Source organism: Brachycentrus maculatus, unplaced genomic scaffold, assembly GCF_059751285.1.
Source record: "Brachycentrus maculatus isolate JH-2025_06_01 unplaced genomic scaffold, ASM5975128v1 h1tg000121l, whole genome shotgun sequence".
Classification (NCBI taxonomy): Eukaryota; Metazoa; Arthropoda; class Insecta; order Trichoptera; family Brachycentridae; genus Brachycentrus; species Brachycentrus maculatus.
In genome coordinates, this window is record NW_028280874.1 from 680,545 (window position 1) to 695,025 (window position 14,481).

General features: G+C 31.7%; 1 protein-coding gene across 1 annotated transcript; it reads left to right on the plus strand.

Annotated features, from left to right (window-relative positions):
• Nucleotides 1-1,629: 1,629 nt before the first annotated feature.
• Nucleotides 1,630-13,945, plus strand: LOC148309547 (uncharacterized). The gene is made up of 5 exons (XM_088259942.1): nucleotides 1,630-1,819; nucleotides 2,986-3,482; nucleotides 4,354-4,509; nucleotides 5,967-6,060; nucleotides 12,000-13,945. The coding sequence occupies exons 2-5, from the start codon at nucleotides 3,060-3,062 to the stop codon at nucleotides 12,119-12,121; spliced, it is 795 nt and encodes a 264-aa protein (XP_088116068.1). The 5' UTR covers nucleotides 1,630-1,819; nucleotides 2,986-3,059; the 3' UTR covers nucleotides 12,122-13,945.
• Nucleotides 13,946-14,481: the final 536 nt, after the last annotated feature.

Here is a 14,481-nt window from a genome sequence, read left to right on the forward strand (position 1 = left end):
AATAAAATTCTAAAGTAGGTCTGTCATGGTGCCGACAAAATAGGTACCGACAAAATTTTCAGAAGACCATCATACAGACAAAAAATTGTTTAGTATTACTATGATGTCAATACAAATATGTATACTTATAGTGGAACTGTTAAACACAACAAAAAATATATTTGGCAAAATCGTGCACCATTGTCGACTAGATATTGGCACCCCATTTAATTGGTTTTTATTAAAGAAACGGTGAACACAATGACTACAGAAGTTGATTTGGATGAAATTACGACACTTTCTCCAACAAAAATACTTGTGAATGAAATAAAAATGCACGTGAAGCTTACGATGAATTTTGTATGATAGAGGGTAAAGTATCCGATGCCATGTGATCATGTTTATCTATTCAAACAGAACTTAAAACATGAGTTTAATGAATCAGAAGAATATTTAAATAATAGTGATTCTGAATAAAATATAACTTGAATATTCTCCATTTTCAAATAATTCCTGGCCTCATATACGAATATATACCTTTCTTTTACAAACATTGGTGATGACGTTTTATGCATATATGCATCTACAACAAATATTTAAATAATATTAATATCTGCCAAAACATTTAAGTGTAATACAAACACATTTAACTGTGACCTCTTTTCATAAAGCATGAAAGTTGTTTTAATACCCATTTTATCGTATCTTTCTAGAAATACTATAAGATAAATACAAAATGTTCACTCAATCATGTATTTTATAAGTGATAGTATCCAAAAACCTACTAAAACCGGTATATTTTAAGCGTAATAATAAAGTACCCCTAGATTGCCAAAATAACGCACTGTGCGCCGGTCGTTTTAGTGCAAAACGGTGTACCTGTTAATATTGATTTATATTTTTATTGATATTATTCGCATAAAAGTTGAAACGACATAAAATTTTACATAATATTTTTTGCTTTGAGATGTGACGTGTTTATAAGGAAAATATATAATGCATTATTTTAAAACACAAATTTCTCTTAATGTCATTATTTTAAACAGCATACATATTCACTCTACTTTTCCAAAATAAGAAGGTATCTTCATACCATTTTAGTAATTGTTTTATTTTTTTTACTAACATCGGTAATTTATTTGATAAAATGAACAGTGTACAAAATAGGAAATACTAAAATTATAATCCACTCCAGTCCCGATATAGGAGAAAAAATTGTCAAATGACTGAAAAAAAAATCGCTAGGAAATTTGGAGTAAAAAGTAAGCCGCATTTCCGAGCAACTTTTTTTAAGGTCATTTGGCTGTTGACGTCGATTAAAAAAAAACCCCGCCGACGCTTCGTTGGTCGATGGCCTCCTATTTTTATTTAATAAATCATGGTAACACTACAGTTGTAGTACTACAATCATATTTACGTACGATTTGCGAAGGTTCCATTTTTTTGTAGTGTTCCCTACTAAACAGGAATGCCGAATTTGATGATTATGGACAAGATGTTATGTTGATGAAACGGTAAATGAATACAACAACATCAACCGAATAATTGTAAAACGTAATTCTTTATTTCTGAATTAAAAAAACATCACAAAAAATCATAGGGTCAAAGTTAAACTTAACTGAAATTTTAATAATTGTGTGGACGCAGCATAATACAATAAATGTCAAATTTGTTAGTGTTGGTGCGTGTCCTCAACGTGTACATATACCACACACATACCGACCTGTTGGATATCGCCCGAGAAGTTTTCAGCTGACTGCTAGCTGTCACGTCTAATAAATATGTTATTAATTGTGCAATTGACGTTTTTACACTAATAAACCAATCGAAATCTATTTAGGTAAGCGATATATCGTTGTTTCTTATTGTCTGTATTCGATATTTGTTTTTTACATGTTCGTTTATTGCATGCTGCTTTTGTGTTTCGAGGATGGATTCCAGATCAGGTTTGCAAATTATCACCACATTGTAATAATAGTTGTTGTAAATTGCCATTTTAGAAAACTGCAAGTCAAGAAATGGCATTTTGATACTAACGGAATTGACGTTTCAATCCCCTTTACTGATTCTAACAATCTGTGTACTTGTTTAACCTTGTTTTTCCAATCTAAAGTTCCTTTAAAACTGTGATATTTCAAAGTAATAACATACCATAACACCGCTTCTCTGCAGTGTCTGAAAGCCCACGTTTATTAATTTTTGCATTCAGACAGCTCAATTCACATATATCCATCCATATTTTCATACTTGCATGTCAATCGGCATGTCAATTTCTCTTGCCTGCGTCCACTTTCAAATGTTTATTGGATTGTGTAATTCTTATTTCTAAATCTTACAATATGTGTAGTGTAAATGTTTTTCCATTCATCCTATCTACATGTTCTCATCTTTCTCAATTTATCAATAATGTTTGCATTTTTTTCCATATTTTAAATAAATTAAAGTAAAATATAAATTATTCTCATTATTGGCACATAAATACAACAGTAAAACATTTTGAATTGTATTCCAAGTATAATGTGCGTTTTATGCATGAAATCATTTCATATTTTTAATATTAAATGTTATGATCAATGTACATTTTTTTATATTCATGTATTTTTTTATTATACATAGCTGAAATAGAATTCTCAATGCATCCTATCGCATTGTTGCTATGATTGTCTCAGTTTCAAAATACCATATCTTTGACTTGTAATCTAAAACTAGAGGCTGATGTGATATCTTAGTATAGAAACAAACTAGCAGCTTAAAGAAGTCAAGGTCAATCGCTTCAAACTCCCAGAGTTAAGTACTGTTTCCTTTTCAGTTTCAATATAAAAATCAAAACATTATATTGAAACTATTATTATTTTATATTGAAACTGCCAATTACCAAACTGTTGCAGCTTGAAGGAGTTTGCAAACTGATTTAAGCTGGTCTAGTATGTTTAAACACTTAGTGTAGCAATTGGCAGTAGCGTGATGAATCACTCGTTAATCATGATAATGCTGTTTTAATTCTAGGAAATTCATCAGTTAACAAGTCTCCGCTGTGGGGGATTCGATTTCGCCATTGGATCGGTGGAGTATTGATTGATATGCGTCGCAAAAGTCCGGTCCAGCAATGGGTAGACTCTATACCGAGGCAGGAACAGAAGCCCCAACCCGTAGAGAGAGTCACGTCGCACGACGACATCAGCGTCACTGAAGACACTGTCAACAGCCTGGTTTCCCCCATCAAAAGCATAAATATCCAGACTACCAGTACCCCGGTGCCTGTGAAAAAAAACGAGGGGTGTGCGGAAAGTCCAAGTGACGAGACTGAGGTGAACACTTCGTGTGAAGTTGAGAAAAGTGTGCGGATTGAGGAAAGTGAAGTGAAGTTAGATGTGTATTCCACTTCTGTGGACAGTAGTTTAGCTAAGCGGACTAAAGCACCATTACTGAGGGATAGATCTATCAATTCTGAAGGTAATAGTCCGAGACATAGGAACGCCTTATTCCGGGATTCATCGCAGCAGGTAACCTTATCATTTTTACAAAATGTCATGTTTTCATGCGAGTAACTAGTGTTGATTTAATTTAAGTTTAAAACATCTAGTTTTCTTAAGGAATATTGCAGTAATACTATTTGGCTTCAATTACCGATATCCATTTGTTTGTTTGCATTATTTAGGAATTCAAAAACATTAAATTAACTGTAAGAGTGCTGAGAATCGATAGATCGACTCGTGTACTTTTCCAAAAGCGGCTTTTTTATATATACGAATATATATACTGACAATTATGCCAGTGTATTTTGACTGTCAAGCTGGGAGGTTGTGCCGAAGCTTGCGCATTTCTAAAGTTCCAATCCATCAATAATGTTCACAAATAATGAAATTTCATTAAATTTGAGTGAAAAATAGAAGTACTTTTTTTGTAAAAACCTATTGTTTTCGTCTTTACAATGTCGAAATCGACCGATTGTGATGTTGAAAGCGCATGAAAATGTTTGTCAAACTCAAAGTAGTGATAGTGAAATTAGAATGTATACTAATGGGAGGATGTGCATCGATAGTGAAAACTCCGCAGACGAGCCAATTTCACACATTCTTGTGAATGCACCAATGATAAAAATAATGTTAATCTATTAATTCATAAAAATATTTTAGTGCATAAAATTCCTTTTATACATTTCGAAGATCTTATTTTTACCATACATTAATGATTTATATCAATGAACAAAATAAACCATTTTATTTTTACACTGTGTTCATTTTTTCTAACCATCAGTCTACGCCATAAATTAAAGGTTTTACTGACCTAGGCCGAAGATATAATTGCAAGATTATGGTTCTTTAGAAGTAGATTACCGCTCTTCTTAGTTGTATATTAGTAATGGTGTTTCAGTCGGACGGAGCTAACAGCAGAGCGTCCAGTGTAGAGAGTCTCCTGGAGTCCCGGAAAGTGGATGCAGAAGCGGTTCTGCGAGGGGTCGGGTTCGGTCCGAGCCCGGCGCGACAGCAACTTGCAAGAATACCCGATAGATTTCTAAAGCCGTCCAAGGTACCTGTTATTCTTAACCCATCCTACCAACATACAATCTGTAATGCTTCTCTGAAATTCCAATATTCTAACAAAGGAAACTTCTTTTCAGTATCTTAAGCTTCGTTACAATACTGATAGTCATCCAGTTTCAAAATACCAAAGTCGTTAAAAATAAAAGTCCAGAAGTGAAGTTAAAATTATCTACATGGTATAGTTTGTCCCCCTCTGTAGTGTAAAGGATACCGTCCAGAACACTCGGCTACCGTTCTGGAGGTCCCGGGTTCGATTCCAACGGGGGAGGGAGGGGGGGTCAAATAAATTTGAGTAATATTTTCACTCTAATATTTATTCAATATCACCCTGGACTGGTACCTGAAGCAGAGGGCTGATCACCTTTCCTTCATGTGTTAACAATCAAGATAACACTTCGTTTATATGATGCAGTGCCCTAGGCACCATTGGGGTGTGGATAAGGGTTTGAAAGAAGGAACGATGGCATTATAATATAATTTTTTATTACTTTCTATATCGAAACCTGGCAAAAACTTGCATGTATTATAGTGTTTATTTCAATACTTTGATTCATTTTATATTTTTCTAACTTGTCATAATTTAATCCCATTTTCTCTAGTATTCCTATTTTTATAAGTGCTGATTATTGAATTCTCATAAGTGCATATTGCATTATATCACATGTGTTGCGTAAATACAGATTTACCTAATCCTGTTATTTCATTAAACTCATGACCTTCTTCTTCTTCTTTGACCCCTATTCGGAATATGGTGCATAGGACACCGCATCAAATTTACAGTACTAATTTGATAAATGATCATATGAATGCAAAGTTATCAATCCCATGCCCCAGATTATTGAATTTAGAAGTGAAATATTTTTGAGGTGATATAGATGATAAATTTCAAGGAATTTAGGGTGAAGGACATTACTGGTAAATATATGGGAAAGGAAATGGAGAAAGTATAATACGTTTAGAAAAGAAAAGCAGGAATATCTGTACTCAAACTAGCTTGTGTAATTTATACACTGTTAACATCCCTTGTGTTACCTGTGGTAAAAATATATGCCGTTTGATTTTTTAAAAACTTCATTACCGCTTTAAATCATTAGAAAAACTGGCAATACCATTATTTTATTTGAATTTGGATTTATGCTACTCTTTGAATTCTAGTGGGTAAGAACTGTGAAAATTTTATTTAATAAGTTGCTAAGTACTACCAACCAAATAAAGTAAAAATATTTTGAATTTTTGTGCTCTTGATTCGGCTTCATTTTTTATGTAGAATTAGTATTCTCCCTTTGATTTAACTGATATTACCACAGACAAAAAATATATATTTTTCACTCATGTTTTGATCTTCAAACTTGTACATATAAGTTTTTTTAAATTTCATTATTTAATTTTTTTTTAATGAAATAACAATGAATATTTAATGTAAGAAACATTTTGTATTTTCAGGTTAAGGGTGTTAGCACAGAGCAATTTATAAAAGAGGAACAGAAAATAATGAAAATGCATGAATGCGGTATTTTCGGATACAAAGGACTTACTGGTATGATAATTCATGATTATTTTCCTTCCTCATCAATCACATTTAACAAAACTAACAATACTATTCATAATTATTTGGGAGACATGCAATTAGTCAAAATAAAAAAAATGTTTGCAATAAATTAATGATTTTATAAGAAAAAAATAACTACCGCCTTGTGCAAAAGATGTATTTATATGATAATTAGACAGTTTTCTATCAGGATATTTATGCAGTTGCTATAAAATAATTCAGTTGTATACAGTCAAACATCCGTATTAAAATTTAGCAGTTCTCCCAATTGAACAATCTTTTAGAAAATTTGTCATTTATTTCGCCTTCTATATAACAAACATTTTTCATTAATTGATTCGGCAGTCACTTTGTGGTAAAAATCTATCCATTTTTAATTAATGTTTCACTTAGTAAATACCACTATTTCTTAAAATCTACTGAGACACGTGTTTCGATGCATTCCAAATGATGATCATTTTCAAACATGGTGTTAGGAAATGATGCAGAATGCATCGAAACACATGTCACAGTAGATTTTAAGAAATATTGGTATTTACTAAGTAAAACATTGATTAATAACAAACATTACTTTAAAAATAATTACAGATATTTTCTGAGATAAAGAATTTTACATTATAGCATGCAAAAAAATATCTTGTTATTTTGATTGTCAGTGTTCAATTCAAATATATTTTAAAAGTTAATTAAAAAATTCAAAAAAATATTTAAAAGTGAGATTCGTAATATCTTAGAATTTTCTTCATACATACATATGAATGTAATTCATACTAAAATTACATACATGTATTCTATATTATAAACTTTTGGTCTGTTAATGTACCAACTTGGAAGTATGTAAATTCTACTGTACTTGTTTGTTTGAACAAACTTGTTTTATCCCTAATTTTATTTATTAATAAAATGCAATTTTTAAACCAAGGTTGTAATTCATTTTTGAATAAATAAGGCAACTTTGAAAGTATTAGTGATCATTGATTTATTTACGAATTGTATAAAAATAAACATTAATTATTGCCTACATTCAAAGGTTTATTCACTATTTGTACCTATTTTATATTTTACTAACCAGTTAATTGAATTTTACACTTATTTCTGGACTAACACAACTCGTAAACATTTGTCTGTCAGAATATTATTTCATGAACATTACAATTTAACACTAAAAACATTTGTTTTAACACATTGGTTACGTTGAAGTTTTTTTTTTTTTTTTTTTTTTCTTTACTTAAAATTCTTTTGCATTACATAAATTCAAAAACAAAAAATATTTATAAAAAATAAAAATGAATACAAAAAAAAATCCCACAAAGGCATGGCCTGTGTGTGGGTATACAAAATAAATAGTCATAGTACAGGGTATAAGGGTATAGGTTTCTAAGTATAATTAGTTAATACAAAATACAAAAAACTTAATTTAAATACAAGTTAGTTTAAAGAAATGTAATTTGACACGGGCGATATTATATAGCATCAAAAGAATGATGACAGAAAATATTCGATAATATATTTTTATTATAGTGACACCTATTAGAAGAAATTATATGGTTATAACTTGTTTTCGTATACAAAGTTGAAGGTAACCGAAACGCACAAAAATGTGCACACCGCCGCAACATAAGGTTTCCGAAACGCACAATTTTATGTTTGCCGTAAACAATGTGTTAAATTGAAATGTACGTGAAAAATAAAAAGTTTTCCGTATCTTGATCTCAGTACAAAAAACTAAAAATTAATAAGTTTGTTTTGTTGTTATTATAAAAAGATAGCAAACCCATATTCAGCCTTAATACTGAAATAGATTTTCAGTGAAACCATCTACTGGAAATATAAATATTGACCTTAAAAGTAAATATTTAGTACTTTAACTGCAATTCTGTGAGTCTTATTCTACTGACAAGTGTTTTAAATGTTGAAATTTACTAATGAAATTGGCACTAACTAGATAATTGTACACCAGTCTGTCGGTTTATGAAATCGTCATCTCATCAACGCCTCAGGACTAATTCTGGACCCGCATTACCCATTGTAACTGTTGAGTAAGGAAATATTTATACAAATTATGTTGTTATTTTTGTTTTTGTCATGCATTGTTCATTTGTTTGATTGTTTAGTTAGTTGTTTTTCTGATTTTGCTCATTTTGATGTTAACATCTATGCTGGAAAGTTAAAATGGCGGAAACAATATTTTCAATGCAAAATATACTTTAATGTGCATCTGGATTTGTGAAATTTTAACGTTTGCCACATATTTGGGTATAAATTTGATTATATATTTTATAACTTTTTATTTTTTGCTTTGTCTTTTAATAAAAATAAAAGCAAAAATAAAATAAAATTTGTAGAAAAATCATTTATATCAGAAACGCACTAAAGATTTCTGATTTTTTTTTATTGGGTTCACACAAAGGGCTAATTGTAATGCTTAAGCTATTTTCACTTTCCACTATGTATGCAGTATGTTGATAGTTTTTTTCTCATTTTTCTACTCTTACTAGGTCTGTAAATTGAATTTATCATTTCAAATAATATTAAAAAATATATACATATATTGGTTTTTGTTTTTACTTGGACACTATATTGTCACCGGAATTCAGAACTAACCTAAGTTGTATATAAGTCAATTTCATTTTTATTGATGTGTTCTTCATGCTCCGCCTCCGTAGTGTAATGGTCAGCACACTCGGCTACCGTTCTGGAGGTCCCGGGTTCGATTCACAGGGGCGGTCAAATAAATATAAGTGATTTTTTCACCGTAATATTTATTCTATATTACCCTGGTCTGGTACCTGAAGCGGAGGGCTGATCACCTTTCCTTCATGTGTAAACGATCAAGATAACAGGATAGCGTTTATATGACACAGTGCCCTATCCACCATTGGGGTGCGGACAAGGGTATTCTCTCTCTCTTTCTTCATGCTACTGATTTTTTGTGAAGAAAGTTTTACTTTTAAATAAATAGCTCCTTAAACATTGTTAAGGCCAAGTATTCGTTAAATAGCAACTTCATTTTCTTTAAACGCAGGAGACATTTGACGTAATTGTTTTTTTTTTGCTTTTTGACGACCGGCTCTATGCGTTGCTAAAAGCCAACTGAGTTTTATTAATGCGAGTTTGCCCTTAACTTATATGTTCAAAAAGAAATAATACTGAATAATTGAGAGCACGCAAGTTTAATCGCCGCCCCCTCTGTGAAATTTTCTTGCAGTTAGGGGGTGTATGTATATACAACTTCTGAGAGTTTAGCAAAAAAAAAAAATCACTTAAACCAACTTATGTCAAGTCATAAGTCCTGTGAATGCCCAGACCATATCCCATATTAAAATAAACAGTAATACTTTTTACGTAGTTCCTTGATGTTTGAAATATGTATTTATTGTCCGCCTCCATAGTGTAATGGTCAGCACGCTCGGATACCATTCTGGAGGTCCCGGGTTCGATTCCCAGGGGGGGGGGTCAAATAAATAAAAGTGATTTTTACACTCTAATATTTATGCAATATTTAATATTTATCCCTGCCCTCCGCTTCTTGAAGCGGAGGGCTGATCACCTTTCCTTCATGTGTTAACAATCAAGATAACACTGCGTTTATATGATGCAGTGCCCTATTCAGTATTGGCGTGTGGATAAGGGTTTGAAGATGAAGATCTATGTTTATAATATTTAGTGTCCGTTGATTGATTCTCCGTTAAAAATAAGAAGCCTTAAGTGTTTAAATTTATTTTATTTTATTTTATGTGCTTGCTTTCGACGTGTTGTTCAAACCCCTGAAATGAATTTCCTTTCTGATTTCTATCAACAGTTATCAAATAATATATACATTATTAGGATTCGTTACAATTATTGGAGTCATTATAAAAATTATTTCTGAGAATTTATTTCACCCTATGTAATTGCATTATGTATGATATTTATTTGTTTTAGTATAATAATTGTGAACAGATGTGTGGTATTTGTTTTTATATTCTGTACATATTGATACTTTTTTTATGTTATCATTTGTAATGCATTGAATGTTTTGTTGTTTTTTTGTTCATTTTAATTTAATGTATTTTTAATCATAATAATGACCTATACAGTATTGTCTGCCTCCGTAGTGTAATGGTCAGCACGCTCGGCTACCGTTCTGGAGGTCCCAGGTTCGATTCCCAGGGTGGGGTTAAATAAATAAAAGTGACTTTCTCACTCTAATATTTATTCAATATTACCCTGGAATGGTACCTGAAGCGAAGGGCTGATCACCTTTCCTTCATGTGTTAACCATCAAGATAACACTGCGTTTATATTATGCAGTGCCCTATGCACCATCTGGTGCAGATGAGGGTTTATAAAAAAAGAGCTGTGATTCCCAAGAAACTTGTACATATTAGTAGTGTCCGAGTGACTCTGAAGCTAGTATGATTATGGGTATGCAACTCCGAGTGTTGTACCCATTGCTGCTATTACCCTTTTCCTACCTTCATTTGCTTTTACATGCCCTTCACTTGAGGTCCATCACGTACATGATCTGTATTTCATGAAGTATATACCATCTGTCTCTCAGAAACTAATCTACAAAACTTTTTACTTTGCCTTCAGACAATTGACTACAAAGTTAAAACCGGTGCAGAAAGGAACAAAATAAAGAAAATATGTAGTCATTGCAATTTTCAATATCATTTTAAAACTGCATGAATGAGCTTGTCTTTTGTAAATGTTATCTCTATATGTGTGTTTAGAACTGGTTAGTTTGATAACAATAACTGATAACATTGGAGACTGACCGGAGCATTTCGTCGTAACGTAACACGTTACGATGCGAGCATTCAGGCAGTCAGTACAGCGTGCCGAGCGCTACATCCATAGTTTCGGATGCTCAGTGATGCTCGCCGCGAGCGATGTTAAGAAGTTATGTTACGACGAAATGCTCCGGTCAGTCTCCACCTTTAAGCAGACTATTTTAATGAACACTTTTTAACCTAAAATGTATTACAAATATACTAATATTATAAAATTTTTGTTTGAAACAATGTTCAAATTCATCAATCGCCATTTGCTCTTAATTTGAGTTGCATAAAATGTTCATATTTGTGAAATACATACTTCTCGATGTTCGATATCCTATATTGAATACCACATAGCCGTGGTATTTCATATAGGATATTTAACTTCAATAAAAATATCAATTTTTTGTATATAATTGTCACCAGAATAACTGTAGGTGAATTATTTATCATAATTTATATGCAGGGTTTTCGGACCAACTGAGTATGGTGACAATAAGCGGTTGGTAACCATTATCAATGACTTGATGTCACAATACTCAGTTATCTGTGATTGCATTAAGCTAACTCTACTCTATTTAAAAAAAACATTTTCCTATTAATTTAACATAAACCGTTAATAGACTCTAGTCTCTTACATGCATAGATATTGCATTGATTAGATTTAATATATTGAACAATATGTACACACAAGTATTAAAATGTTAATACAATTTATTATGAACTACATCTGCCCTACATAGCCTTTTATAATAAATGCTTTTGTGGAATTTTTTCTCATTTTAATTAGATGTATTTTTAATCATAATAATGACCTGTACAGTAGTGTCTGCTTCCGTAGTGTAATGGTCAGCACGCTCGGCTACCGTTCTGGAGGTCCCAGGTTCGATTCCCAGGGGGGTGTCAAATAAATAAAAGTGATTTTTTCACTCTAATATTTATTCAATATTACCCTGGACTGGTGCCTGAAGCGAAGGGCTGATCACCTTTCCTTCATGTGTTAACGATCAAGATAACACTGCATTTATATGATGCAGTGCCCTATGCACCATATTTGAGAGGGAGATGTTGTAGGTGTCGAATTCCAAGGAATGCGCAGAATCTGTTTCTGTTGTTTATCGTTTTCATCTCGTGTTGTTTCTAATTGATTTTATTTGTCTCTAGGTCCTCCTCATGCACCATCCTCCTCGATAGTGGCTAAGATCATAGAGAGAATCAGCAGCCGGGAAGACATCCCCTCCCCCCTCTCTCCTCCCCCCCGTCAAAGTGATATTGATAACTTCTGAATTGCCATCTTACTTTAAACTGTAGCCTTAATACCGGGCTTATACTTTTAGTAATTTATTTATTTTAATTTGTATTTTTAAATCGTTATTACCTTTTTAGGACGGTAATATAACACTCTCCCTATCATTCATTAATATTTGAATTTAGTCTATCGTCGACCTGATGAAGGAATGAGAACTTAGAAACCGGTCATGGTGAAGTAAAGTTTTAAGTGACATCATAAAATATCGCTTAAGGGACTTATACATATTACCAGTGTTTTACTTACATAAACTGGTTTATGTACCCGAGCCATTGCTGCTATTCTCCTCTTCCTCTCCTGTTGTACCTACTATTTCTCATCCATTTTCTTTACCATATAGCAGTAATATCCTTCACTTACGCCAACTACTTCCAGCAGACATATTGTACTTTTATATTAATGAATCTTGAGAACAGGACTGATCACCCTGCCTTTATGTAATCACGATCGAGTTGACTCAATTCAGGCATCAATTCAGTGTGGTGTCCTATGCACCACTCGAAGCTGGAAAAATACAAAGAAAATGATGAATGATAAGGATGATGTTATTTAATTTTTATCTCATTCAACTTCTCTTAAAGTAGCATTAAAATAAACTGATTTCTGAAATCTTATAAAATTCTCCTCCGCAACTTCACATGATTCACATTACATACTATTCTATACTAGTCGAAATCAAATGCCCACTCGGATAACAAATTGCGTTAAACAGACATCTCACTCGCATTTCTTCACATGTGTTATTAACAGTCTATCTGACTGTACCATAAGGTGCATATGTGCAAACTTACTTGTCTCATAACCTGAGTGGACAGCTGATTTCAAAGCTAAAAAACGTTGTATTTGTTATTAATATTTTGTACCTATATAAGAACCTATGGTGTGGGTTTACCAGATGATATTTTTTATCTTATTATTTCACCACAACTAAAATTACAGTAAATATTGATGTTGGATTTGAAGGGAAGGAACAAATTAATATATTAGCCAAAAGAGTGTAAAAACTTTAACCTAAAGGAATTTAAAACCCATTTTGTATTGTTGAAGTCTTAATATCATATCTCTGTGAACAAATTCCTTCTTTTGAAATTATCTGAAATATGTAGGTAACATAAGCTTTTTATAATCATGTTCAATTTGAGTTTAAGGTATTTTTTTTTTCATTATTAATTTGGAGTGTAGTCATCTTTTAATCTTCAAACGTGACGTAAGATAAGAAAAATGGAATATGGTATTTTTGTAATTTTTTTTTAACAAAATCAAAGAAAGACAAACATTGTTTGTTATATATGGATTTCAAATTGTCCATATTTTTTCGTATATGACTCTACTCAACAAATTTCGGATTGGTGTTTTTTTTACGCTTGCGAACCGCTGTTGATGCTAATCGATAATTGTGTACATATAGTTTAGATCTTAACAAAGATATTGGTACATAATTTTCATATAAAAACGATAAACAATGCCTTCTTTTCTTTGAAATTAGCCAGGCGCAGAACGTAAAAATACACTTCCCGTCCTTAAGCATCAATCGACCAAACGGGTAGAAATACCTTTCTGTCCTTAGTGTGTTAATCAAAATTAGTATGTAAAAGTTACTAATTCATATTTGAAATCGATATTTATAATTTTAACTCACTGAAAATGTACTTACTCTCATATTTTCAATCAATCAATCAGTAATCAGTTATAAAATGATGAATAAATGAAGAAAAGGGTACTAGATCTGGGTAATTCCATTTAGGGTGTCAATTGTAAAAAGGCCAGATGCAAGGTTAATGGATTATAGACTTCATAAAAATGTATTACAATTTTAAAAATATGTTTTTAACCTGCTTCTAAGTTTGATCTTGATAGATATCTCATTGGAATAGGTATGTATTGTTGTATCCTTCATGTATTGTAATTTTGGCTAGTTAAAAAAAATTAACTGTATTTAGTACAATTTTTTTTCTTCTTTTTGTTAAATAAGTTTTTCCTTCCCTTTGAATCCACTATACTTATTTTCTCAACTGTCAAGCTGTCAATTGAAGCTGTAAATGATACCAATCTATTCCTGCCTAGGAGACTACCGATTATGTTGCAAATCTATCATGGAAAGACAGTTAAATAATTATTTTATCGAATTAATCTGCATTATATTTCTTTCTTTATTTAATATGAACCATTTATGTGTTATTGACTACATACAAACTACTTAACTAAAAAAAATATGTCAATTTGGATAGAGAAATAGTGGAATCAATGATCTGAATTTTCCTTTGAATTCTACATCAAATAATTTTATGTATATTTAGATATTTTACAAAATAATATAAAATAATATAAACATCGACA